The following is a 27,959-nucleotide window of genomic DNA, read 5'->3' on the forward strand; positions in this document are numbered from 1 at the left end:
TGCCCCTGTAGAGGTTGCCTGGTTGTAAAGTGCCTCAGTGAATTACTGCATTGCATCTGTGATGCTGCAATTGTGCATTGGTGGTGAAGGGAGTGAGTACCGGCCGTTCTACAATAACATGTTATAATTCTGTTAACAAATTCGCTATAACACGATTGAGAAATTGGGGACACTGTTTCTAAAGCATGAAGTTTTAAAGCATGTATTAGTTATAACACGATTCTGGTCCTATTAATTTAAATGATGCTGCTATTATGCCATTTTTCTTGTAATACGGGATTACACGAGAATGGAACTATAATGTGAGAACAGAACTGACTGTATTGAAGATGGTGAGTGTGGTGTTTGTCATGCATGGTGTCAAGCTTTTTGAGTTTTGTTGGAGCTGCACCGTTGCAATCAATTGGAGAGTACTCCATCTCACACACACCTGACTTCCCAAGGGAAGGAAAAAAAACAATAAAACTAGTGAATGAGACATTCTGGTTTGCCTCATCTTGTATCCATCAAAATGGAGGACCAGTACTACCAGTACTTTAGTTTTCAAGTATTGCTGTTTTTTGCCCCTCTGTGCCTGAGAGATGGGCATTGGGAGCACACAGGATGTGAGTTACTTGCCACAGTCCTAGCCCCTGACCTGCTCTTGTAGCCACTATTATATCAGCTGGTCCAGTCAGGTTCTGATCGGTGGTAACCCCGAGGATGGTGATAATAGGGGATTCAATAATGGTCATGCTTGGAGACACTGGTTAGATTCTCTCTTATTGGAATAGGTTATTGTATGTAACTGGTGTGGCGTGAATGTTACTGCCCACTGATCAACCCAAGCTTGGATATTGTCCAGGTATTGCTACATTTGGACAGGGACTGCTTCAGTGTCTGAGGAGTCGTGAATGGTACTGAAACTTAGGCAACCGTCAGTGAACATTCCATTTACATAAGACCATAAGAACTAGGAGCAGGAATAGGCCTTCCGTCCCTTTGAGCCTGCTCCGCTATTCAATCAGATCTTTTTGTGGCCTCAGATCCATTTATCCGTGCTCTCACTGTTTCCCTTAATTCCTTTATTGCTCTAAAAAAAAATCCAACTTAGCTTTAAAAACATTTACTGAAGTAGTGTCAATTACTTCAAGGAATTCCATGGATTAACAACCCTCTGGGTGAACTTCCTTCTCAATTCAGTTCTAAATCTGCTCCCTCTAATCTTGAGGCTATGCCCTCTTGTCCCTGTTTCACCTGCCAGTGGAAACATTCTCTCTACTTCTATCTTATTCCCTTCATAATTTTATATGTTTCTATAAGATCCCCCCCTCATTCTTCTGAATTCCAATGAATATAATCCCAGTCTACTCAGTCTCTCCTCATAAACTAACCCCCTCAACTCCGGAATCAACCTAGTGAACCTCCTCTGCACCCCCTCCAGTGCCAGTACTTCCTTTCTCAAGTAAGGAGACCAAAACTACACGCAGTACTCCAGGTGTGGTCTCACCAGCACCCCATACAGCTGCAACATAACCTTCCTCCTTTTGAATTCAAACCCTTTAACAATAAAGACAAAATTCCATTTCCCTTAATTACTTGTTGTACTTGCAGGCCAACGTTCTGTGATTCATGCACAAGGACACCCAGGTCTCTCTGCATAGCAGCATGCTGCAACTTTTCACCATTCAAGTAATAATCCTTTTTACTGTTACTCCTACTAAAATGGATGACTTGACATTTATTAACATTGTACTCCATCTGCCAGACCTTTGCCCACTCACTCAATGTATCTATGTTCCCCTGCAAAGTTTCACAATCCTGTGCACACTTTGCTCTGTCACTCTTCTTACTGTCATCTACACGTGGTCCCCAACTCCAAATCATCTATATAAATTGTAAATAATTGTGGTCCCAACACTGATCCCTGTGGCACATCACTAGTCACTGATTGCCAGTCAGAATAGTACTAATTTATTCCCACTCTGCTTCCTGTTAGTCAACCAATCCTCTAACCATGCTAATACTTTACCCCTAATGCCATGCATCCTTATGGAGCAGCCTCTTGTGCAGCACCTTATCGAAGGCCTTTTGGAGATTTAGGTACACCACATCCACTGGGTCCCCGTTGTCCACCATGCTTGTCAAGCGTGACCTGCCCTTCATGAACCCATGCTGTTTCTGCCCAACGGGACAATTCCTAACAAGATGCCTTGATTGATAAAAGACTCAAGAATCTTCCCAGAGATTAAGCTAATCGGTCTGTAACTCCCCATCTTTTGTCTACCTCCCTTTTTAAACAGTGGTGTCACATTTGCTGTTTTCCAGTCTGCTGGGACTGCCCCAGAGGCTAGCGAATTTTAAAAATTACTTCCAGTGCACCTACTATTTCTCGTGCCATCTCTTTTATCCCCGTTGGCTACATTCCATCAGGGCCAGGAGACTTATCAATCCTTAGCTCCATTTGTTTGCCCAACACTAACTCTTCCATAATAATGATTGTTTCCAGGTCCTCACCTACCTTTGTCTCTGTCAATTACTGGCATGTCTCCACTGTGAAGACTGATACAAAATACCTGTTCAATGCCTCAGCCATTTCACCATATCCTATAATGAAATTCCCCTTCTCATTCTCTAAAAGACCAACATTTACTCTAGCCACTCTTTTTATATGTTTATAGAAACCTTTGCTATCTGTCTTTATATTCTGTGCTAGTTTTTTTTCTCATGTTCTATCTTATTTTTCATTATAGCTCTTTTTGTGGCTTTCTGTTGACCTTTTAAAGGTTTCCCAATCTTCTAGTTCCTTGCAGTTTTTAACCACTTTGTATGCCTTCTCTTTCAACTTGATAGCCTCCCTTATTTCCTTACCCTTAATATTACAGTCCTTTCTTTTCACTGGAATATACTTTTGCTGAACACTTTGAAAAATTGGTTTGGATGTCCTCCATTCTTGTCTCCTGTCCCACCATGAAATCTTTGTTTCCAGTTTACTTTAGCCAACTCCTCCCTCATGGCATTGTAGTCCCCCTTGTTCAAGAACAGCAATTTAGATTTGGATTTTATCTTCACACTCTCCATCTATATTCTAAATACAACCATACTATGATCATTCCTTCCAAGAGGATCCCTAACTATGAGGTAATTAATTATTCCTGTCTCATTACACAGGACCAGATCTAGGATAGCTGGCTCCCTTGTTGGTTCCATTACATACTGTTCAAGAAAACTATCATGGATACACTCAATGAACTCCTCCTCAAGGCTACCCTGACCGAGCTGGTTCGACCAATCTACACGTAGATTAAAATCCCCCATGATAATTGCCATACCACTTTTACAGGCATTAGTTATTTCCTTGTTTATTGCCTGCCCCAATATGATGTTATTATTTGGTGGCCTATAGACGAAGGTCCATCACAAAGGCCTCCAAGCCCTCCGCTTCTTCCTCTCCCGACGACCCAACCAGTACCCTTCCATTGACACCCTCCTTCGACTGACTGAACTGGTCCTCACTCTTAACAACTTCTCCTTCCAATCCTCCCACTTCCTCCAAACCAAAGGAGTAGCCATGGGCCCCAGCTGTGCCTGCCTCTTTGTCGGATATGTGGAACAGTCCATCTTCCACAGCTACACTGGCACCACCCCCCACCTTTTCCTCCGCTACATCGATGATTGTATCGGCGCTGCCTCGTGCTCCCACGAGAAGGTTGAACAGTTCATCCACTTTACTAACACCTTCAACCCTGACCTCAAATTTACCTGGACCATCTCAGACTCCTCCCTCCGCTTCCTAGACCTCTCCATTTCTATCTGGGGCGACCGACTCAACACAGACATTTACTACAAACCGACCGACTCCCATAGCTACCTAGATTACACCTCCTCCCACTCTGCCCCCTGAAAAAACGCCATCCCATATTCCCAATTCCTCTGCCTCCGCCGCATCCTGCTCCCAGGAGGACCAATTCCACTACCGAACGACTCAAATGGCCTCCTTCTTCAAAGACCGCAATTTCCCCTCCGATGTGGTCGACGACGCTCTCCACCGCATCTCCTCCACTTCCCGCACCTCCGCCCTTGAACCCCGCCCCTCCAATCGCCACCAGGACAGAACCCCACTGGTCCTCACCTTCCACCCCACCAACCTCCATATACATCGTATCATCCTCCGTCATTTCCGCCACCTCCAAACAGACCCCACCACCAGGGATGTATTTCCCTCTCCATCCCTTTCAGCATTCAGGAGAGACCACTCCCTCCGCGACTCCCTCGTCAGGTCCACATCCCCCACCAACCCAACCTCCACTCCCGGCACCTTCCCCTGCAACCGCAAGAAGTGCAAAACTTGCGCCCACACCTCCCTCCAAGGCCCCAATGGATCCTTCTATATCCGTTTCAAATTCACCTGCACCTCCACACACACCATTTACTGCATCTGCTGCACCTGATGTGGTCTCCTCTATACTGGGGAGACAGGCCACCTACTTGCAGAACGTTTCAGGGAACACCTCTGGGACACCCAGACCAACCAACCCAACCGCCCTGTGGCTGAACACTTTAATTCCCCCTCCCACTCCGCCAAGGCCATGCAGGTCCTTCGCCTCCTCCATCGCCAGACCCTAGCCACGCGACACCTGGAGGAAGAGCGTCTCATGTTCCGCCTAGGAACCCTCCAACCACACGGGATGAATGTAGATTTCTCCAGCTTCCTCATTTCCCCTCCCCCCACCTTGTCTCAGTCCCAACCCTCGGATTCAGCACCGCCCTCTTTGTGTTTTTCCAGCACCACACTTTTCAACTCTGGTACTCCAGCATCTGCAGTCCTCACTTTCTCCAGGCCTATAGACTACGCCTATCAGTGACTTTTTCCTCTTAGAATCTCTAATTTCCACCCAAATTGATTCAACCTTATTCTCCATAGGACCTATACCATCTCGCAGCACCATCCTGATGTCACTCTTAATTATCAGAGCTACACCACCTCCCTTGCCTTCCTGTCTGTCCTTCCGAAAAGTCTGGTACCCCTGGATATTTAACTTTCATTCGTGACCATCCTGTAACCACGTCTCAGTAATGACAACCAAATCATATTCACTCGCGATAATTTGTGCCATTAAATCATCAGTCTTGTTACGAATGCTACGAGCATTCAGATAAAGTGCCTTTACTCTCATGATTTCCAACTACTCTAATAATAACTCCTGAGTTATCCTTTTTTGTTTCTTTCATTGTCTGCCTTGAATCTACACTTCCTGTGCACGTGCTAACCTGTTGCTTACCTTTTTATTTGCCATCATACTCCCTGTCGTCTCCCTTTCCCTTCACCCTGACTCACTAGTTTAAATTCCTAGTGACCCCACCCTATTTATCCTTTTCGCTGGAACATTGGTTCCAGATCAGAACCACATTCCTGATGAAGAGCTTATGCTCGAAACGTTGACTTTCCTGCTCCTCAGATGCTGCCTGACTGGCCGTGCTTTTCCAGCACCACACTTGTTGACCCTAAGACAATACCTGAGGAACTCCTGTGGAATTGTCCTGGGGTTGAGATAACTGGCCTCCAACAACCATGGCCATCTTCCTTTCTGCCACCTTTAAATTCAACCAACAGAGATTCCCCCTGATTCCCATTGACTCCAGTTTTATTGGGGGTCATTGATGCCCTTTTTAGATCTCTCTGTATCTCTACCCCTCATTTTCTCCCTTTAAGGGATCAACATTGACTCCAGTAGGGAACCAAATGGGCCTTTAAGACAGTCAGCCGTGGTTACATAATTAGCTTTTTAATTCCCGATTTCACTGGATTCAGATTTCACAATCTGCCTTGGTGGGATTCGAATCTATGACACTGACCATTAACCTCAGTCTCTGGATTACTGATCTGTATTTTCTACATTATCACGACACCACCTCCCCCATTACACTCATCTCCGCTTCACCTCAGCGACATTATTTCTTACCAGGTGTCAGCTCATACACTGCTAGAATCCTCATCTTTATTATCTCTCAATTTGTCTTCCCCAATTAGTTCCTAACAACCTCTCACCTTCAACACTCTATAAAGAAACTCATTCAGGACACGAGTGGTCCTATTCCAAATGGCATAAAGTCCAGTTCACTATCTGTACTTACTGACCCTGCTTTGGCTGTTCATTTAGCAAGACTGTGATTTTAAATTTCTCAAGATTGTTTAACATTGAACCCCACCACCAAACTCACCCGGCCTCAGCCTCCGCAGTCACTGTAGATTCCCCTCAAGAGATCTGTGTGCTCCACCATTGTGCCTGTAAGCTCAGCTGGCTGGATCCTGAACTTTGAAATTCTGTTCTTTAATCTCTCTGCTTATCTGCAGCTTTACCTCTTATTTTCCTCCGCTCGGACTCAACTTAAAACCTACTTCTTTCACCAAGTTTTGGTCACATTTCTTAATATCTCCTAATGTGGTTCTGTGTGGTAATTTTGTTGGAAATGCTGGTCTGAAGCACCTTGGAATGTTTTACTGAGATAAGGCTGCTGTATAAATGCAAGTTTTTTGTTGCTAATTTGATATGTTACTCTCGACACCAGTCACTGTTGTTTGGTGTGAAGATAACAGCAAATGGTTGTTCAGATGTTTGCTAAGAACATAACGGACATGATCAGAAAGATACCAAATCTGGTTTAACACCCATGTTGAAATGTATGTGTTAACTGTCACATTGACTTTCTGCTAAATCTGTTGCAGTTGACATGCAGAATGGGGGGGCAGTGTAAAACAGGCCATATGTTCTGGTATGCACTTTATAAGAGCAAAAGGACATATTTTGTGCTATGTTACAACAGGGTTAAAATGTGAGTCAGATCACTCTGCAGTTATTTAAGAGCTACTAGGTTGCACCTTAACATTGTGAAACTAGCCACGAACTTTAAGAAAACAAAATGGGAGGGCATAACTGAATATATTTTGATTTTTTTGTGGTATGACATCCTGGAATGCCATTGGAGAAAATAAATCAGCCAAACTATAAGATCTTTATAAATTTAAGGTTTACGAATCATAGAGCTGGAAAAGACCACTACACCTAACATGCCAGATTTGATTAAATAAGCATCTAGTTGTATCAAACTTTTGGCTGTATGGAGGGGGAAAGCAGAATTTTTGATTAGTGCTCTGCCTCTCAGTCAGAAGGTTGTAAGTGCAAGTCTAACCGAAGGAGCTGAGCACAACAAATTCAGCTGACAAATAAATGCAGTAACTGTAGGAGTGTTACGTTGTCAGTTAAGATGGTAAACTGAGACCTCAGCTCTGCTCCAGGTTAAGGGAAAAGATCACCTATTTTGCAGAGGTGTTCCATATTAATGCCTCACCCAACATCACAAAACAGATTACCTTGTTAGTGCCATGTTGTTGTTGGAGAGCTTGTTGTGTACTGTTGTTAGCTGCTGTGATTTCTACATGACAACAGTGACTATACTTTAAAAGGAGTATTCCATGAGGGGCACGGATAGGGGGAATAGCCAGGGTAGGGGAGTCCAAAACTAGAGTCATAGGGATGTACAGCATGGAAACAGACCCTTCTGTCCAACCCGTCCATGTCGACCAGATATCCCAACCCAATCTAGTCCCACCTACCAGCACCCAACCCATATCCCTCCAAACCCTTCCTATTCATATACCCATCCAAATGCCTTTTAAATGTTGCAATTGTACCAGCCTCCACCACTTCCTCTGACAGCCCATTTCACACACGTACCACCTTAGGTCTCTTTTATATCTTGCCCCTCTCACTCTAAACCATGCCCTCTAGTTCTGGACGCCCCGACCCCAGGGAAAAGACCTTATCTATTTATCCTATCCATGCCCCTCATGATTTTATGAACCTCAAGAAGGTCACCCCTCAGCCTCAGACGCTCCAGGGAAAACAGCCCCTATTCAACCTCTCCCTATAACTCAAATCCTCCAACCCTGGCAACATCCTTGTAAACTTTTCTGAACCCTTTCAAGTTTTGCAACATCCTTCTGATAGAAAGGTGACTAGATTTACAAGAAATATTCCACAAGTGACCTAACCAATGTTCTGCACTGCCTCAGCATGACCTCCCAGCTCCTGTACTCAATACTCTGACCAATAAAGGAAAGTGTACCAAACGCCTTCTTCACAAGAGGGCATAGGTTTAAGGTGAGAGGGTAAAGATTTAAAAGGGGCAACTTTTTCACACAGAGGGTGGTGCATGTATGGAACAAGTTGCCAGAGGAAGTGGTGGAGGTTGGTCCTATTAAACATTTAAAAGGCAGAAGCAAATTATTGCAGATGTTGGAATCTGTACTGAAAACAACAAATGCTTGAGATCACAGTGGGTCAGACAGGTCTCTCTCCATGGATGCTGTGATCTCCAGCATTTGTTGTTTTCAGTCAACATATAAAAGGCATATGGATGGGAATATGAATAGGAAGAGATATGGACCAAGTGCTGGTAAATGAGACTAGATTAATTTAGGGTATCTGGCTGGCATGGATGAATTGGACTGAAGGGTCTATTTCCAGGCTGAAAATCTCTATGACTCTAAGTGTCATAGGTCACCATGGTGTCATGATAGGCACTATATAAATGCAAGGTTTTCTTTAACCGAGTTCTGCTTTATTTTTGTAAAATCTCGTGTTGGCTTTTCGAAGAAGGCTGTTGTTTTTATGACTGCCACATCATTGTGTATTTGTTGGTTTATTTCCTTACAGCAAAGCACCAAGACCAGAAAAACTTCCAGTTCACGTTTTTGAAGTTGATGAAGATGTTGACAAAGATGAGGTAGTCAATATTTAATTATTCTGATTTATTTGGGAAGATCTAAATTGAATTGCAGTGGTTGGTACCTTTTTACCAAAACTCATGCTCACTTCAATCAATGATTTAGTTTCACAGGCTCACAAACATGTAAGATAGAAAAGGTAAGGAGAAGGCCAACTCCTTCAAATGCAATGAAACAAACTTTCCAGAAGGGTTGGGGTTGGATGGTGGATGTTATGGTTTTGCCTGCTTAGACTTCTCCCTCTCCTTTATTTTCTGTCTGTCGTTCAGAATGTGTGTTCTTAGCAGCACACAGAGGGTAACAGAACGTCAGGGACCTCACTGGGGTGTACATCAATCCACAGTCTGTTTCCTGAACCAATGAAATTTATGAATTGAGGAAAAGTAGAAATGACGGAGATGGAAATTGGGAGAATTAGATTCATGTAAAATCAGAAAGAAAGCAAAGAGAAAAAATGCTTGGATTAAGAGAGTGAGAAAGGGAAAGAGAGGAAAAGAAAAAGAAATCAAAAGCATTTTAAATTTGCCATTATAAAAATCTTAAACATGCATCACCTCACAGGCGTGAGATTCCACAGTTTAAGATTTCTCTTTGACCAACCTGTTTTACACACCTATGAGAAGGTGAGGCTTGAACCTATGCCTCCAGACACAGTAGTAGGGGCACTACCACAGCACCACAAATGATATGTTCATTTTCCAGAAAAGTCTGACAGATTGGCATTGCAGTAACAATTTCACATTATTAAAAATACATTTATTCGATTAATTGTGTCTTCCTTTTGCACTGAATTTAATGATCAATTAGTGTGCAAATCCTAGCAATTCTCCGAATAATGAGGGACAAGGGGGCTCTGAACTCAATGGGCTGTATTTCACTGGAATAATAAAGGCATGTTAATGATTCAGGTCATTATACAAGTCGACTAGCGAGTTCCAGAGATTCACAGCTCATGGTGTTTCTTAATCTTTTGAGCTTGCTGTCCAGTTTGCGGATTAACAATGTATGTGTCTTTAAGACTGATTTGTTGTTCCACAAGGCATTGTCATTGGACCTGATTTTTGATCTGCAAAGTACAGTTTTACACATGAGGAGAAAAGTTGATTATCTATCATTTCAAGGTGTCATATGAATGCAGCTGCAACTGAGAAGCAATACAAACACATTTGTGTTTCACTGCTAAGGAACTGCAAGCATCCCAAAGGAAGTTATTGAAATGTTTCCCATCATAAATTGTAAATTATTGGATGTGTTTTGTGGACTTTGAATTGATTTCCAATAAGGTGTTACAATCTTGTTCCGTGAACGGATGTTCCATAACTTTATAGAGTTTGATTATAGCAGTTGTGTGGACAGTTCAGTGCATCCCACCTTAAAAAAACACACGGTGGCCTTGTAAGGAGTGTAGCGGAGATTCACCAGATCATTCCAGTTTACTAAGGGTTAAGTTATGTGGAGAGACTACACAACCTAGGCTTGTAGGAAGGAGCAGCGGCTCTGAAAGTCTGCGGTTTCAAATAAATCTGTTGGACTATAACCCGCTGTCATGTGATTTTTGACTTTGTATTCCTTAGAATGCGTAAACTAAGGGGTGATTTACTTGATTCTTTAGGATTTTCAAAGCAATTGATTGGATAGATACTTTACGATTTGGTGCAGGAGTCTTAGACTCGAAAACTCCGAAGCCAGGTCCTTCAGGAAATAAATTAGGGAGCACTTCTTCTCACAAAAGATGTTGGAAGTTTGGAACCCTCTCCCACAAAATGCTAGCTCAGTTAATTATTTTAAATCTGGATAGTTATTTTTCAAGACTAGAGTATTCAGGGATACGAAGCAAAGGCGGAGGGATGCAGTTTGGATATAGAAGAGTCATGATCCCATTCAATGCAAAACAGGTTCAGGAACCTGAATGGGCTTTTCCTATTCCTTTGAACTGGAATCTTTGACTAAAGAGAGGGAACATTGTGATTGTTTATCCCCCTTTTGAGGAACTGTGCACCTGAGCAGAAAAACAAAATCTTGTGTTGAGAAAATTTCATTTCCAATTCTGAGACATTCACGAAATAGGGACTCCCATTCCAAATTATGTGAAGCTCGCATAATATGAGTATGGTATTGTAACATTCAACAATTCAGTTACATTCAACACATCTTGTAAGTTCAGTTTGTACTTTATACAATAGCGTCTCGGATCCCTGTGGTACTCCTGTTTTATTAGAATTGATCTCTTCACTGTGCTGTATCCTTCCAGAAGACATGCAAGACACGGAGTATTTTGGCCTGTATTTTTGTTTCTTTTCATTAATTGAATATGGGCGTCACTTGTTAGGCCTGTGTTTATTGTACATCTGTAATTGCCCTTGACAAGGTGGTGGTGAACTGTCTTCTTGAAATGCTTTAGTCCTTAGGGTGTAGAGACACCCACAAGGCTGTTGGGGAGGGAGTTACTGGATTTTGACACAGTAATGGTGAAAGAATGGTGATATACATCATCCAAGACAAAGTGATATGTGCTTTAGAGGGGAACTTGCAAGTTCCCACAGCGTAAGTAGAATAAGGTTGGAGATTTTCATGTAATTAAGCTGCTGTAACTCTTGATGGTTTAACATTATGAATGGTTTTGATTGAGTAAATAAGGCGAAAACTGTCTCCTATGAGTGAGAGAGCACAGATATAAAGCATATGGACCAGAACAGGATTTGCATTACAGAGAGAAATGCTATGATCTGGTTCATGCTGTCTGAAAGGAGAATGCAAGCAGATTCAGGAATAACATTCAAAAGGGAGTTGGATAAATACTTGTTTTAGGAAAATGAATGGCAGGGGCTATGGGGAGTGAGACTAATTAGATGTCCCTTTCAAACGGTTAGTGTAGATAGAATGTGTGGAATAACCTTTTGTGCTCTAAGATTCCAAATTTCAATTGAACACAGGAAATAAGAGCAAGAGGGACCATTGGCCTCTCAAGACTGAACTGTCATTTACTGAGATCATGGCTGATGACACCAGCTGCACTTCCTATCTGCCTCAAACATCTGTATAACTCAGCCTTGAATGTACTGATTGACTAAGCCTCTGGTGCTCTCTGCGCAAGAGAATTACAAAGATTTCATCATCTTCTGAGGAATTCCTTCTGAACACTTTCATAATTGGGAAAACTCAAGTTCCAGAATTCCCCATGAGGAGAACATCCTTTCAGGATCTACTCGGTCAAACTACCTCGAAATGTTTTATTCCAATAAGATCGCCTCTCATTCTTCCAAATTCCAATGAACGTAGACCCAAGCTGCTCAGGCTTTGTTCAGAAGACAACCTCTTCATCCCATGAATCAACCTAGTAAACTTTTACTGAACTGCGGAGAAGAAAGCGAGGACTGCAGATGCTGGAGATTTTCTGAAATGCTCCCAGTGTAAACTTATCCCTGTTTAAATGTGGAGACCAAGACTTTACGCAGTAAACTAGGTCTGGGGAGAAAAAAGGTCCTTATCATTTGAGCACTGATCTGAGGACTAGCTAGTAACTTGAGGATGTAAGAAAAAGAAATGAAAGGCTGACAGACTTTGCTTTTTATTATAGCTCTCTTATTGTGGAAATGTAATTGGTAAAGGGCACTGTGTCAAGGAGTGGGGCAGAATGTTGGCTCAGTTCTCTAAGCTGTCTCTTACTTTTGCGTTGGAACCAATGGAACGGCGCATAATTGTGATTAAAAATTTAAGTGATTATCATCTACAGTGCTTTAGCATTCTTGATTCCATTCAACTCTGCCTCAGTTATTGCTAAGAAGAAATGTGTTGCTGAAGGTTTTTGTTGTACAGTCATCATGGCGGACATGTGAATGCCAAATCTCAAGCAGTCACATTTTGTTTAAATTTCAGGAGAAGAGGGCGGTTGTTGGTTGGTGAATTGACTCTTATTGGCTGAAGTACTGCAATGGAAAAAGCAATGGGGAACTAAGATGTTCCAATCTCCCAATTAATTTTAAAAAATGAAAATTGAAAGGTTTGGGGTTGGGGTTAAATTTATTGTAACTTATTTTCTGATTCAGGTTTCTTTGATAGAGGTTGTAACCTTTGGTGCCAGAAAGAGAAGGGAAAAACCTTGCTGAATTCCAAATAATTAGATTCTACTTTAGTGTAAAATAAATTGTTTAATTGGTTGGCTAATCTTGTATCTGTCTCTCATTTTCTCTACTCCTGCGTCTGGCTTTATATGGAATAATTTCCTTAAGATCTTGGTTTTGACTAAATCAGACATTTTAGCTTTTGCAGATAGTAAAATGCATGCTTACTGAATATGCTAAAATGAAGGAATATTGAATTTTCTTTTTAAAAAAAACTGATGACTTTAAATCTTGAAAAGCAACACTTTGATCATCAGCCAATCCTCTGTTGGCAGAGTTTGTAAGATTAGTCACAAAGTAAAAGTTGAGAACCGCTTGTAAATGAAATCAGAAGCTTCAGTGCTTTGTGAACAGATTGGTTTTTTTCAATTACCCACACAAATGACTTGATTTCATGGTAGAATTTTTTTTTCATGGAGGACGTGACAGGTGGTTTGCCAGATTTTTCTGTGGCAGGATTTGAGCATGATGGCCTTTCACTCTTCCTGTCTCGGTTCACTGAGCAAATACAACATGTTTCCAGATCCAATCTCTATTCAAGCAGAGAAACTGCTTCCTCTGGTTGATGGAGTCCAGAACAAGGGGCAGAAATTGGAAAACGAGTTGCCCACTGGTAATAGCAGGAAGCACTTCACTTTCTTCTCTGAAGCTGTGGAGCATCAACTGAAAGTTCAAATTAAGATTGATCGATTCTTGTTGGGTAAGGGCTACAGAACAAAGGCAAATAGATGGCGTTAAGTCACAAATCAGCCATAACCTCACTGTATGATTTGGATGAGAATTTAGGAGGCATGGTTAGTAAGTTTGTGGATGACACCAAAATTGGTGGTGTAGTAGACAGTGAAGTAGCTTGTGTAAGAGTACAAAGAGATCTTGATCAATTGGGCCAATGGGCTGAGGACAGGCAGATGGAGTTTAATTTGGAGAAATGCGAAGTGCTGCATTTTGGTAAATCAAACACGGCCAGGACTTTTACAATTAATGATCGGGATAGTAATGTTGAGCAGAGATCTGGGGGGTTCATATACATAATGTTCTGAAAATTATGTCACAGATGGTTAATTTAGCATTTAGCACACGTGCTTTCATTGACTCAGACCATTGAGCACAGGAGTTGGGACATCATGTTAAGGTTGCACAGGACATTGGTGAGGCTTCTTCAGGAATACTGTGGTTTTTCTGGTTGTGATTAGATTCCCTACAGAGTGGAAACAGGCCCTTCAGCCCAACAAGTCCACATCAACCCTTCGAAGAGCAACCCACCCAGACCCAATTCCCTCTGACTGATGCACCTAACACTATGGGGCAATTTAGCATGGCCAATCCACCTGACCTGCACATTGCACATCTTTAGACTGTGGGAGGAAACCAGAGCGCCTGGAGGAAACCCACACTGACACAGGGAGAATGTGCAAACACTACACAGACAGTCACCCAAGGCTGGAATTGAACCTGGGACCCTGGTGCTGTGAGGCAGCAGTGCTAACCACTGAGCCACCATGCCGCGGCTAAAGGAAGGATATTATTAAATTGGAGAGAGTTCAGAAAAGCTTTATCAGGCTGTTGCTGGGGCTACAGAGTTTGAGTTCTAAGGAGAGACTGGATCGGGCTGGGACTTTTTTCACTGGAATACAGGAGGTTGAGGATTGACCTTATAGAGGTTTACAAAATCATGAAGGACATGGATAGGGTGAATAGCCAAGGTCTTTTCCATAGATAGGGGAGTTCAAAACCAGAGGGTGTATTTTTAAGATGAAAGGAGAAGGTTTAAAAGGGGCCTGAGGGGCAACCTTTTTACACAAAGGGTGGTTCGTATGCAGACTGAACTGCCAGAGGAAGTGGTAGTTGCAAGTACAGTTACAACATTTAAAAGACATTTGGACAGACACATGAATAGGAAAGGTTTACAGGCGTATGGGCCAAATGCAGACAAGTCGGACTAGTTTAGTTTGGGATACCTGGTTGGCATGGACATATTGGAACGAAGGGACTGTTTCTGTGTTGTATGACTCTGTGAATGGCGGAACACCCCGCTCTGAAATATTGTAAATATTTTTAAATACCTCGCTTTGTGGTGATCTGGATATTACAATCACAATGGACCTTGTCAGAGAGAAGGGAAGATAATGGCCCAGAATTACTGTTGTGGTTTTTTTTGTGATCAGAATTAGGCTTGGGTATGATGAATGTTGTTGTTGAAAGAGAAATGTTGCCAAACCTTTTTCTCTTGTACTTCTAAGGACAAGATTAGCCAAATTTCATGCGAACAGAACAATTTATATTCAGGAGAAAAGGTGATTGATGGAAAAGGTGTTGCGATGGAGAAAGCAAACATTTCAGCAATAGTTTATTTTCAAAAAAACTATGTTTAGTATTTGGATGTGTGTGACCTTGGCCCCATCTCTAATTGGCCTTTTTTACAGCTCAAAGGTTTGCTGGGCAGTTTTGGGGCAGCAAAAAGTCAACTGCATTGCTATGTGACTGGAGTCACATGTAAGGCAGAGTAGCAGCACAGAAAATAGGTTCAGGAGTAGGCCACACAGTTTAGCAATCCCCTCGCTGATTTTTTTAATATGATCGTGGCTAATTGTCTAAAAACTCCATTTTCTCCCCCACTACCGCATAATCCCTTGACACCTTTAATCTCTAGAAATCTGTTTCCTTGCTATATGCGGTTTGACTTCAACACCTTTCTGTGGTCGAGAATTCTATTGGTTCATCACCACCAAGTGAAGACACCTCTTCTCCTCAGTCCAAAATGGCCTACTGCCTATTCTGAGACCACGGCCTCTTGTTCTGGATCAGCCCTGACAGGGGAGAAATCATCCCTGACTCCAGATCATCCAGCCCTGTCAAACTTTCATGCCTCACTGAGATTCTCTCTCATTTCAAACTCCAGTGAGTACACACCCAGCCGACCCAATCTCTCTCCATGCAATGAACCCTTCATCCCAGAAATCAGTCTGGTGAATGACTCTATGGCAAATATATCTCATCTTGGGTAGGGAGACTAAACAGCACATATCACTCCAGCGTGATCTCACCAGAACCCTGTACAGCAGTAGTAAGACCTCCTTGTACACGAGTCCTCTTGCAATGAAGGCTAATTTGCCTGATTTAGACACTAGCTGCTTGCTTTCACTGAACAATGTACAAGAATACCAAGGTCCTTTTGTGCATTAACATTTCCTAATCTACCATCATATAAATAATAATGTGTTGTTCTGGTTTCCCGACCGAACTGAATAACTTCATATGTATCCACTATTTTCTGCATCTGACATGTTTTTGCCCATTCACACTAAATCGCCTGAGGCATTGTTACTTCCTCCTCAGCATTTTCAATCCCACCAACTTTAGTGACATCGGCAAACTTGAAAATGTTCCTTCATATAAATTGTTGTTAAATAGCTGGGACTCGAGCACTGTTCCCTGTGGTATCCCACTTATTGCCACCTTTCACTTTGAAAATGATCCGTTTATCTTTAGACTCCATTTTCCCGGTTTGCTAACCAATTCTCAGTCCATGCCAGTATATTGCTGTCAATTCCACAGCCATCTCTCATAAGGGACCTATCAGCCAACTCAGAACCAGAGTGGAAACAAGTCATCCTCAGTTCTGAAGGACTGCCTCAGAAGAAGAGTACCTCAACGTGTTCCTGAAGGGTGGCTTGCTGTATTAAAACGTGACCACCAAGTTCAGAGAAGAAGGCTAATAATTTGGATGCTCTGATCTGGGGTGATATATTTTGGATGGTGTTGTGCATTTGTTGAAATTGATGTTGAGGAATTTCAGCATATTCTGAAGTTTCTGATATAATTCTTTGTGAATTGGTTATGTGACCACTCTTTTTAATGTAGGATACAGCTTCTCTTGGCTCACAGAAAGGAGGGATCACTAAACAAGGATGGTTGCACAAGGGCAATATGAACAGTGCGATCAGTGTTACCATGAGGGTGAGACTTCTTTCACATTTTATCAAACTATTACACTGTACACTAAAATGGATCTGTAAAATAGTTCTAATATTTGCTCAAATAACTTTATCAATGGCACTTCTCTATTAAGTGATTACAATTTCAATTATCTGGAAAAGATTATCTGGTCATTATTACAGTACTGTTTGTGGGATCTTGCTGTGCAAGCTGACTGCTACGTTTCCTACCCTACAAATGTGGCCATACTTCTAATATTTGAAAGCTGTGAAGTTTTGAAAGACCCTATACCAATTTAAGTCTTTGTATCCATGTTTAGAAAGACTTTGGCAAGCTTTGAGGTTGTGAACATTGCTATAGAAATGCAAGTTTCTTCCTGCATCACCGCGCTGTGCATTAGAGGAGGAAAGAGACACATTAATCAGCTCTACCGTGTTTGTTTAGATAGGTTATAGCTAAATTCAGTGAGTTGGGGGCAGTGAGGTATGAATGGGGCTGAGGCAGGGACATGTCAAAATATGAGAGTTACGCTCAGGGACTGGGGTGATTGGAGGGCCCGTGATTTTTGGAAGCTGGGAGAGATAACTGCGTGAATAAGCACAGGAACAATAAACCAGGGCCCATTCATCTCTGAGCTGCGAGCTATGTAAGATATGAGATCAAACTATTAACTTGAATATTATCAAAGATCCTTTTAAATTGGTGTCACTTGGATGTGATGGTCAAAGACGAAACGGTGTTGGTGAATTGCAGGAGGGAGTCATTGTATCACGTTCAGGAAATGCATACCAAGTGCAAGACGAATACTTGAGTAGACTGAGCACTTCCTAGAAGCGCCACCCTGACATGACCTAACACTAAAGTTTTTCCAAGCTTGATCTTCATGCCTCCCTGTCACAACTCAACTGGTCTTCCAGTGAGAGCTGACAGCTTTTGGCCAACTTTGAAAACTTCTGTCAGCTAGCCTGTTCGCCTGCTGTGGTCCAGTGTGATTTGTAGACTTTGCGCAGGATGACAATCTCTTTTCTTAGACTTAAAAGCTAAAGACCAAACGAAAATGCATTGGTCTGGAGCCTTTTCTGATTCCAGGGTATCTTGAAGCATCTAGCCATCGAAGTAATCACTACTGTGATGGCAGAAACCTCAGCAGCCAGATCACGTAGGGCAAGATCTCACAAATATTGACCCAAAACATCAATGAGAATGTCCCTCCCCATTTGGACAGTGTCCATGGAAGTTTTTGTATTCACCCGAGAGGGCACAGTGCTTTGGTTTCATGTCTGATCAAAAAGATGGCTCCCCTGATACTGCAGCACTTCCTCAGATCTGTACTGGAGTGTCACTCTGAGTCATGTAATCAAGTCCCTGACATGAGATTTGAACCCAGAGCCCTCTGATTCAGAGGTGAATGGTTGAGTCCCAGCCGACACTGAATGAAATTGGGAATTTGGGAGTTATTGGGAAACAAATGCTGTATGATGCTGGCTGCGAACAGAAAAACCTTGTTTGCTTCAGACTCAAACTCATTTTCTGTCCCCAGTCATTCAAGAGGCGTTTCTTCCACCTGACTCAACTTGGAGATGGATCGTACATTCTTAATTTTTACAAAGATGAGAAAATCTCGAAGGAACCGAAGGGCTCAATCTTTCTTGACTCGTGCATGGGAGTGGTCCAGGTAGGAGATCACATGTTATGATTTACTGCAAATGGTAAGGTCCTCAGGAGTGTTGCTGAACAAAGAGACCTTGGAGTGCAGATTCATAGCTCCTTGAAAGTAGAGTCGCAGGTAGATAGGATAGTGAAGAAGGCATTTGGTATGCTTTCCTTTATTGGTCAGAATTGAGTACAGAGGTTAGGAGGTCATGTTGTGGCTGTACAGAACATTGGTTAGGCCACTGTAGGAATATTTCATGCAATTCTGGTCTCCTTCCTATCGGAAGGATTTTGTGAAACTTGAAAGGGTTCAGAAAAGATTTACAAGGATATTGCCAGGGTTGGACGATTTGAGCTATAGGGAGAAGTTGAATAGGCTGGGGCTGTTTTCCCTGGAGCGTTGGAGACTGAGGGGTGACCTTATAGAGGTTTAAAACATCATGAGGGGCATGGATAGGATAAATAAACAAAGTCTCTTCCCTGAGGTAGGGGAGTCCAGACCTAGAGGGCATATGTTTAGCATGAGAGGGGAAAAATATAAAAGAGACCTAAGGGGTAATTTTTATCACACAGAGGGTGGTACGTGTATGGAATGAGCTGCCAGAGGAAGTGGTGGAATTGCAATATTTAAAAGGTATCTAGATGGGTATATGAATAGGAAGGGTTTGGAGGGATATTGTGTCGGATGCTGGCAGGTGGGACTAGATTGGGTTGGGATATCTGGTTGGCATGAAGGGTCTGTTTCTTGCTGCACGTCTCTATGACTCTATAACTTTTTTTTTCAGGTTGTCTAATTGATGGTGAATCACTTGCTAAAGTTTAAGTTAACTGTTGAAAGCTCCTGTCTTTCTGTTTTGCTGTAGATGGGCATAAAGACCCACAATCTGACAGTTTGTGCATCTGCTCAGATCAGAACAGTTGGGTTTTGTATAGTTCTCTACAGAAGGTGAGATTCTCCAAACTGGAGCTGTAATGACTTCATGTGGAGACAGTGTGAAATTAGGTCAGAAGACTCCTGGAGAGAGTTATTAATTTGGACATGACTGACTAATTGTTGTGTTTCTGTATGTAACATCCTGTCACCTTCCAGTGTGGTCAAGGATGCCCCATGTTCCTTCAGTATGTCTAGCATTACTGAGATAAGTTATGTTAACACATTTTTTGGAACCCTTCCACTTTCTCAAATATAAAAAATCCACCCATATCCTGCAATTCTCCTTGTCGCTCAACCCAATCTCTCCTCTTCTTCCAACTCCCAGTGCCTACCAACTGTCTTTGATCCCCCTCTCTCTCCAGCTTGCTTAAACTACTCATGCCCTCACTTTCCTGCTTGCCTTTCCACTCCCTGAAACTCTCTCCTCCTCACCCTTCCTCTCATTGTACCCCCTCTCCTCCCCTTGCCCAAACCTCTCCCCATTTGTCCTGTTCCCCATCTACCCCTTGCCCTCCTTCCTACATCCTGATCACCTTGTCCATCCTCCCCTCTTCCACATCCTTCTCTTGCTCTCCCTCCTGCTTCCCTCCCTCCCTTTCAAAAGACTAATCCCGGTGGTTTACAGCATTTCCTCAATGTTGCTGATCCTGTTTTCTGAACTGTTGTTGCGAGTGGAGCCACCAGGGTAGAACCACTATGGGGGAAGTTGCAAGTTGCTGAGCAATCCTCAATTAAAGCAGAATCTAAGAAGCCGAAATCTCCATTTACTATGTAGTGATGAAGTTGCTAAACCAGGTTTCTTCCTCGAACGTGAACATGTTGAGAGGTTCCATGGCAGCTGGAGATGTACTGAATCCTTATAGGAATTTTGGCACGATTTATGTTTATTCAGATCCCTTTTTGGAGTTGTTAAGCATCAACTGTACACATTACCTTTGTTTAAGGAACAGGGGTTTATCGATTATTCACTCTAGTGGAGCTGTGAGAACATTCTAGACTGATTTCTAATTTCTGATATAAGTCTTATGTTCTTGATTAGGTCTTTGTCAGTTTCTGAAATATCTCAGATACTTCAATGAGTTATCTCCCATATATCTGTGAGATATATCTGGGACCACAAAGTTCCTGAGAACGGCCTTATTAAATAATATAATTTGCATCAAGTCGATTCTACTTCTTGGTCACTGTTTGAGTTCACTTCAAACTGTTCCTGACCCTGTCTTCCAAATAACTCCGAGATGAGCTTCACGTCTGCTTCATGACCAGGACGACTTACTTTCACCTCTGCATCATTGCCTGCCTTATTCCTGGTTCATTCTTGTTGAAACCCTCACCCATGACTTTGGTACCTCTGAACTCAACCAATCCGGTGCGTACCAGGCCATTCTCCCATTTCCCAACCTCCATAAGCTTAATTCATCTGAAATTCTGTCCACATCCTAAAACTGACTTCCACCCCTCCCCCATTCTGCTGGGAAGATGTACGCAAGCACTTGGCTCGCAACGCCCAAGTTTGAAAATCCTCGCTGTAGTTTTTGAATCCCTCTGCGGTCTGGCCCTTTCCAATCTCTGCACCTCCTCCAGTCTTAGACAGTCCAGAACATCTGTGCTCCTCCAATTCTGTTCTCTTTCATTTTGTCCATTTTAATTGCTGCACGAGCTGCCAGGACCCTAATTTCTGGAGTACTGTCCTCAACCTTGTTGCCTGTCTCTCAGCTCCTTTAAGGCACTTATCAAAACCTACCTCTTTGCCTAAGTCACCTGTCCAGTTGTCACTTTACGTTGCAGTTTCCAATATGGTCAAATGATGTACCTGTGCAGTGAGCCGGGACGTTTTGCTAGGTTCAAAAGTGCTATATAAATGCAAGTTAGTGTCATTACTGGCACTTCTAAAAGCTTTTCAAACACAAGATACGGGGTAGACCATTTAGGACAGAGATGAGGAGAAACTTCTTCACCCAGAGATTGGTGGCTGTGTGGAATGCTCTGCCCCAGAGGGCAGTGGAGGCCCAGTCTCTGGATTCATTTAAGAAAGAGTTGGATAGAGTCTCAAAGATAGTGGAATCAAGGGTTATGGAGATAAGGCAGGAACAGGATACTGATTAGGAATGATCAGCCATGATCATATTGAATGGCGGTGCAGGCTCGAAGGGCTGAATGGTCTACTCCTGCACCTATTGTCTATTGTCTAAGATGTGAACAAGAGAGCTTTCTGTTTTGCAGAACAATAGAATCAGACGGTATGCCTTCGAACTGAAGATGCAGGACAAGAGCAGTTACCTGTTGGCAGCCGACAGTGACCAAGAAATGGACGAGTGGATTGGAACCCTGAATAAAATCCTCCAGAGTACCTTTGAAGCTGCCATGCAAGAGAAGAGAAACGGCGAGTCACTGGAGAGTGAGTTTGAATCAGATCGTACTTTTCCTGATCTGCGGGGAACGGTTTACCAAGACTGACAGGGGACACTAATGGGGATTGGGGGATTTAATTTCACACTCTGCAAATAATTGTGCCAGCCAGGCCAACAACTTATTTTGGGGGTGAGGTTGGGACCGAAGGCCAGTGATCAAAGTCCAACTGGAATCTCAGGCTCCTTGTGGCATCAGGAGCATTTGGCGACTGTGGTCATTTTCAGTTGGGGGCGCCCTGTCTATTCAATACCTGTAACTGCGGGCTGCAGTGCCCTCTATGCGCTGGAGGACCTCCAGCTTTATCTGCCTGCCTGCTGCCTTCAGTTGTATGACAAGTGGGCTCTTTAGAGTCAAGATTAGTGTGGCGCTGGAAAAGCACAGCAGGACAGGCAGCATCCGAGGAGCAGGAAAATCGATGTTTCGGGCAGGAGCCCTTCATCAGCTCTTCAGCCATACCCAGCCAAAATGCACGTTGGATAGTAAACAACCAGTATAGGTTTATTGAAAATTATTTTTAGTGCTTTTAGAGTCAGTTACCTAAAAGATGGAGGATTGGATGTGCTGATTTTAAAAGGTAAAAGCCTGTTTTTGGTGATCACCCTATTTTTAGCTGAATTAATCAAACTGCACAAGTTACCACTCTTAAGTAAATCAAGGAATACTTTATAATGGAGAAAAAGTAACAATGCATTGCATTCTACTGCCTTAATGCACTGCTTCATCTAAAAGGTTCTATGTTTATAATTGTGGAATGGATTGTAGCAGAATCCAACTTAACCTGCACAATTTCGTGTAGATTTGAGCCAAGTATCTTTATTGTGTGCAGAACAGTAACTCCACCGTTTAGTAGTTACACCTTGCAGCTCTCTGAAAGCAATGTTTAGATTTAAGCTTTTCTGTTCCAAAAAAGCACAGCATTCAGCATTCCAAAATAAGAATTGGATTACCCGCCAATTTTGTTTGAATTCACTGGCTTGTTGGAACTTGAATCCACTTCATTCATTTGTGGCTCAGACTAACCCACAGTGTCTGGCTGTCAAGCAAGTATGTGAACTTGGATTCTGAATTTCATTTGCGTAAAAGCCTGGAAACCACCTTTCTGCCTTTTCTCTGTGACAGAATCTCAACCGGCAAAGGAATCTTTTTCTAGAGCCGCTTGAATTGTTTTTAAAAAGAAACAGGATGCAGGATATGTGCTTTTCTGCACACAATTGTAATGCGCTTGCATGTGCTATGATTTTTATTTTCAATGAGAAAGCTCCCAACCATTTTAACTTCAGATGTCCCTGCAAATGTAAGGGTCAGGAATGAGGTACCTCAGTTCTGTGGAGAGACGGGAGAAGGTGGCGTTGTTCTCCTTAGATCTGAGCATGTTAAGAGGAGATTTGATAACGTGTTCAAAATCAGGAAGGGTTTTGATAGAGTAAACAAGGAGAAACTCCTACCACAAGTAAGAGGATCAGTAACCAGAGGACACAGATTTAAGATGGATGTAAGCTCTTAGACTTCTCCTAACTCTCCCTGGATCATGACCCTATCATCAAACACCAGGCTATAGTGTCCACGACCCTCACCAATCTCATTTATGGATCACCTCACCACACACAGCCTCCAAGCCCTTTAATCTTGTACAGCCTGCTTCCATCTTCTTCCTAATATCCACCAACAGAACTACCTGGCAGATCCATTGTTTCTGCCTGCTCCTGTCTCATGGATCCTCCTCTTCCTACCTCATTTCGCTATTTTCTCCTCTTGTCCAGACCCTTCCAACTCACATCCACGATTCTTCTGATGCCTTGTGTGACTATGGGTCCCTATCCCTTTGAAGGATACATGGAAATTCCTTATTCCAATCCTGCTTGGGTCCCTCCCCACAACTGGAACATTGATTACTTCATCAGGACTGCTTTCTTCGCTTATCTGGAATTGGAAAAATTTATCAATTTCGTTTCCAGTTTCTACCCCGCTCTCACCTTCACCTGATTCATCTCTGACTCTTCCCTTCCCTTCCTCAACATCTCTGTTTCCATTTCTGGAGATAGGCTGACCACCAATATCTACTACAAACCCAATAATTACTCTAGTTACCTGGACTCGACATCCTCACACCTCCTTCCTGTAAAGACTGGATTCTATTCTCCCAGTTCCTCTGTCTCCACTGTTCTGGTAAGGCCAACTTTGACGAGGGAGCCTCCAAACTATCCACTTTCTTCCTCAACCGAAGAATCCCAGCACTGTGGTTGACAAGGTTGTCAAGTGTGTCTGTCCTGTTTCCCACACTTCTGCTCTTACCCCCTGTCTTCTCTCTCACAACAACAATAGGGTCCCCCTTGTCCTTACCTACCATCACACCACCACCATCCACATCTGGAGGATCATTAGCCACCATTTTGACCAGTCCAGCGGGATGCCACCAGCAGACACATATTCCCCTCCCCTGCCAGCATTTCGTGGGGACTGGTCCGCTCCTCCATCCCCAACATCTCCCCACACCCCCACTGTATCTTTCCATGCAATTGTGGAAGGAGCAGCACTTACACAGTTACCTCACCACCTCCTCATTGTCGAAGGCTCCTGACAGACCTTCCAGGTGAAGCAACGATTTACCTGTACTTCACTCAATCAAATCTAGTGTACTTGCTGTTCACATTATGGGCTCATCCACACTGGGCAGATGAAATGCCCGTGGGGCAGAACACCTACATTCTGTCTGTAAAAGAGACCCTGAGCTTCCAGTCACTTGCCACTTCAACACACCACCGTGTTCCCTGGCCAACATCTCTGTCTCAGGCTTGCTGTGGTGTTCCAGTGAAACTCAGCACACGCTGAAAGAACAGCTCCTCCTTTTCCGCATGGTGACCCTGTAGCCTCAGGACTCACTATCGAGGGTCATTAATTGTAGAACCTGAACACCTTTCTCCACATCCTTAACCACCACCTCCCCCCCCCCCCCCCGCCCCAAACCCTGTCATGACACGAGCTGTTTTCAGCGCAGACAACACATTGTTCACCCATGTATGGTCCCCATGATCTTCCTTCTCCCTGGCTTACCATTTCCCATCTCTTTGTCTGCCGAAGTGACTTGCTGTCCCTCTGCATTTCATCTCCACCCTTTTGCTCACTCCTTTGCCCTTCCAACCTGTCTTCAGCATTTGTACCACCTTTCCCTCACTATTATCAGCTCTGAAGAAGGGTCACAGGACCTGAAAAGGAAATGCTGCTTTCTCTCCACAGATACTGCCAGGCCTGCTGAGTTTCTCCAGTTATTTCTGCTTTTGTTACAGATTTAAGGCCATTGAATTAAAAGATCCAGAGGAAAGGTCAGGATTGTGTTTTTTTACACTGAGTGGTTGTGAGCTGAATGTGGTGCTTGGAGTTTGATTCAATAATGGGTTTCTAAAGGTGGAGAAAACATGCAGCCCGAGGGTAAAGAGCAAAGAGAATGATACTAATTGGGTAGTTCTTTAAGAAGTCAGGACAGCCACAATGGGTCTAAACAGCATCCTTCTCTGCTGGTTGGTTTTGTCTGAAAAAGTTAGAGGAAATGTAAAACAATATTAAAAAAAATTGAAATTACTGGAGGAAGAAAACTCTGGAAGCCAGTCAAATGTTTGCAAAATGATGCAAAATGTTTTTTTTTCCTGGGACTGCTCAAAAATACATGAAGAATTTCAACAATGTTCTCACCATCGGGCTAAATCAATTCATTACAAAACCCACTTCCTGTACCATTGTGTTATAATAAATGAAACAGCAGATGTTTTGCCACCTGTATCACTGAAAGATTCACTTGTTGAAAGATGAATGTGTACAAACTGCATACAAGCCTCATTAAATTAGTTCATTAAATTCTAAGTCCGTTAAGTTGTGTGCTTAACTTGACAATGATTCGTATATGTGCTTTCTGGGAGTCCATTCCCCACCTTTCCTAAAAAAATATTGAAAATAGTTCAGTGGTGGAAATGTTGACCTTAACAAATGCCACATCAGCCACTGGCCAGCACTCTACCATGAGATGAGTTGTGTGAAATCTGGCATTCTTTATACTTTGTAAAAGCACAAACGGTGCACTTGATGATAAAACGCAGAGTTGCATTTTTTGAGTTTGCTTCTAAATCATGGAATTTATCTGTCCAAAATGACTTTTGGAAAACTATATCACTTTCATAGAAACACACAACCTCATCTTTATTTTAGTCCTTCCTGGATTTGACTATTCTCAGACACTCCTTGCCAGCTTCCTATAATCTCCCCTTTATAAGCCTGAGGTTACCTGAAACTCTGCTGCACATGTCCTCTCTCACACCAAATCCACTTCACCCCTGTGCTCACTGACCTCCGTTCACAGTTCATTTTTAAAAAAAAATCTTGCTTTCTAACTCGAATGTTTTTTTCCCTCCTGAACTCTATACTCTCCCACCAGATCCACAAACCTCGCAGATGTCTATGCTCCTCTAATTTTGATCTCTTTGTACCTCATTGATTTTAATAATTCCAACACTTGCAGCCTTGCTTTCAGTTATCCAGTTCCTCAAGAACTGGAAATTCCTCACTAACTCTCTCCACCTCTGTACTTCTCTTCATTCCCTTAAAGTACTCTTTTTTTTCCACCAAACCTTTAATCATCCCTCCTAATGTTTCCTTATGTGGCTCAGTGTCACATGTTGCCTTCTGTTGTTTCTGTGAAGCCTTTCCTTGGGACAGCCTATTGAATGAACACCTGTCTCGAAATACAATTGCTGTTATCTGATTTAAATGTAATACATTAGTCCACAAGACATAGATATCTTTTTAAAACAAAAAAAATTTGTTGAATCATCAGGAAATAAAATAACGGTGAATTTAGGGTAGCACTTAGTGATTATTTGGTCTGTTGTATTTCCTGTTTCCTGGCTGCAGTTTTTGGAGTGAGATTCAATAGAACTGATTTCACAAACCTGAAATCTCATCCAAAGTAACTACGTTTAAAGTGATTTTTTTTTAAATTGCATCGGATGTCATTTTAAAAATAAACACTTAATCTCATTGTTTTACTGGACAAAGCAGATTTTATAATTTACTTTGAATCGATGCTGTTCCATTGTGCAATTTTAAACTGTTCCTGTGATTATTTAAACACATGAATGACTTACATCTGGTATGGATCTGGCTTAGAGTTAGGAACAGTCTCTCAGAGCAAGAGAAAGAAAATATTTATTCTTGTTATTTTAGTTCTGAGTTCTGAGAAATCTGAGTTCATCCCTTGTGGTTGGAGGGTTCCTAGGCGGAAGATGAGGCGCTTTTCCTCCAGCCGTCGTGTTGCTATGGTCTGGCGATGGAGGAGTCCAAGGACCTGCATGTCCTTGGTGGAGTGGGAGGGGGAGTTGAAGTGTTGAGCCATGGGTGGTTGGGTTGCTTGGTCCGGGTGTCCCAGAGGTGTTCTCTGAAATGTTCCGCAAGTAGGCGGCTTGTCTCCCCAATATAGAGGAGGCGACATCGGGTGCAGCGGATGCAGTAAATGGTGTGTGCGGAGGTTCAGGTGAATTTGTGGTGGATATGGAAGGATCCCTTGGGGCCTTGGAGGGAGGTAAGGGGGGAGGTGTGGGCGCAAGTTTTGCATTTCTTGCGGTTGCAGGGGAAGGTGATGGGAGTGGAGGTTGGGTTGGTGGGGGGTGTGGACCTGACGAGGGAGTCACGGAGGGAATGGTCTTTTCGGAACGCTGATAGGGGAGGAGAGTGAAATATATCCCTGGTGCTGGGGTCCGTTTGGAGGTGGTGGAAATGACGACGGATGATACAATGTATATGGAGGTTGGTGGGGTGTTAGGTGAGGACCAGTGGGGTTCTGTCCTGGTGGTGATTGGAGGGACGGGGTTCAAGGGCGGAGGAGCGGGAAGTGGAGGAGACGCGGTGGAGAGCATCGTCGACCACGTCTGGGGGAAATTGCGGTCTTTGAAGAAAGAGGCCATCTTGGATATTCGGTATTGGAACTGGTCCTCCTGGGAGCAGATGCGGCAGAGACGAAGGAATTGGGAATATGGGATGGTGTTTTTACAGGGGGCAGGGTGGGAGGAGGTGTAGTCTAGGTAGCTGTGGGAGTCGGTCAGTTTATAGTAAATGTCCGTGTTGATTCGGTCGCCCGAGATAGAAATGGAGA

At 43.0% G+C, this 27,959-nt stretch overlaps 1 protein-coding gene across 14 annotated transcripts in view; it reads left to right on the forward strand.

Annotated features, from left to right (window-relative positions):
* dock9b (dedicator of cytokinesis 9b) overlaps positions 1–27,959 on the forward strand; it is a 332,554-nt gene that overhangs the window by 167,845 nt on the left and 136,750 nt on the right. For all 14 annotated transcript variants that reach the window (XM_043691311.1, XM_043691316.1, XM_043691321.1 and 11 more), the window contains exons 5-8: positions 8,697–8,766; positions 16,750–16,845; positions 18,365–18,499; positions 21,635–21,809. In XM_043691311.1, coding sequence (XP_043547246.1) covers positions 8,697–8,766; positions 16,750–16,845; positions 18,365–18,499; positions 21,635–21,809 — 476 coding nt within the window. The remainder of the gene's footprint in view (positions 1–8,696; positions 8,767–16,749; positions 16,846–18,364; positions 18,500–21,634; positions 21,810–27,959) is intronic.

Source organism: Chiloscyllium plagiosum, chromosome 6 (assembly GCF_004010195.1).
Source record: "Chiloscyllium plagiosum isolate BGI_BamShark_2017 chromosome 6, ASM401019v2, whole genome shotgun sequence".
In the NCBI taxonomy this organism is placed as follows: Eukaryota; Metazoa; Chordata; class Chondrichthyes; order Orectolobiformes; family Hemiscylliidae; genus Chiloscyllium; species Chiloscyllium plagiosum.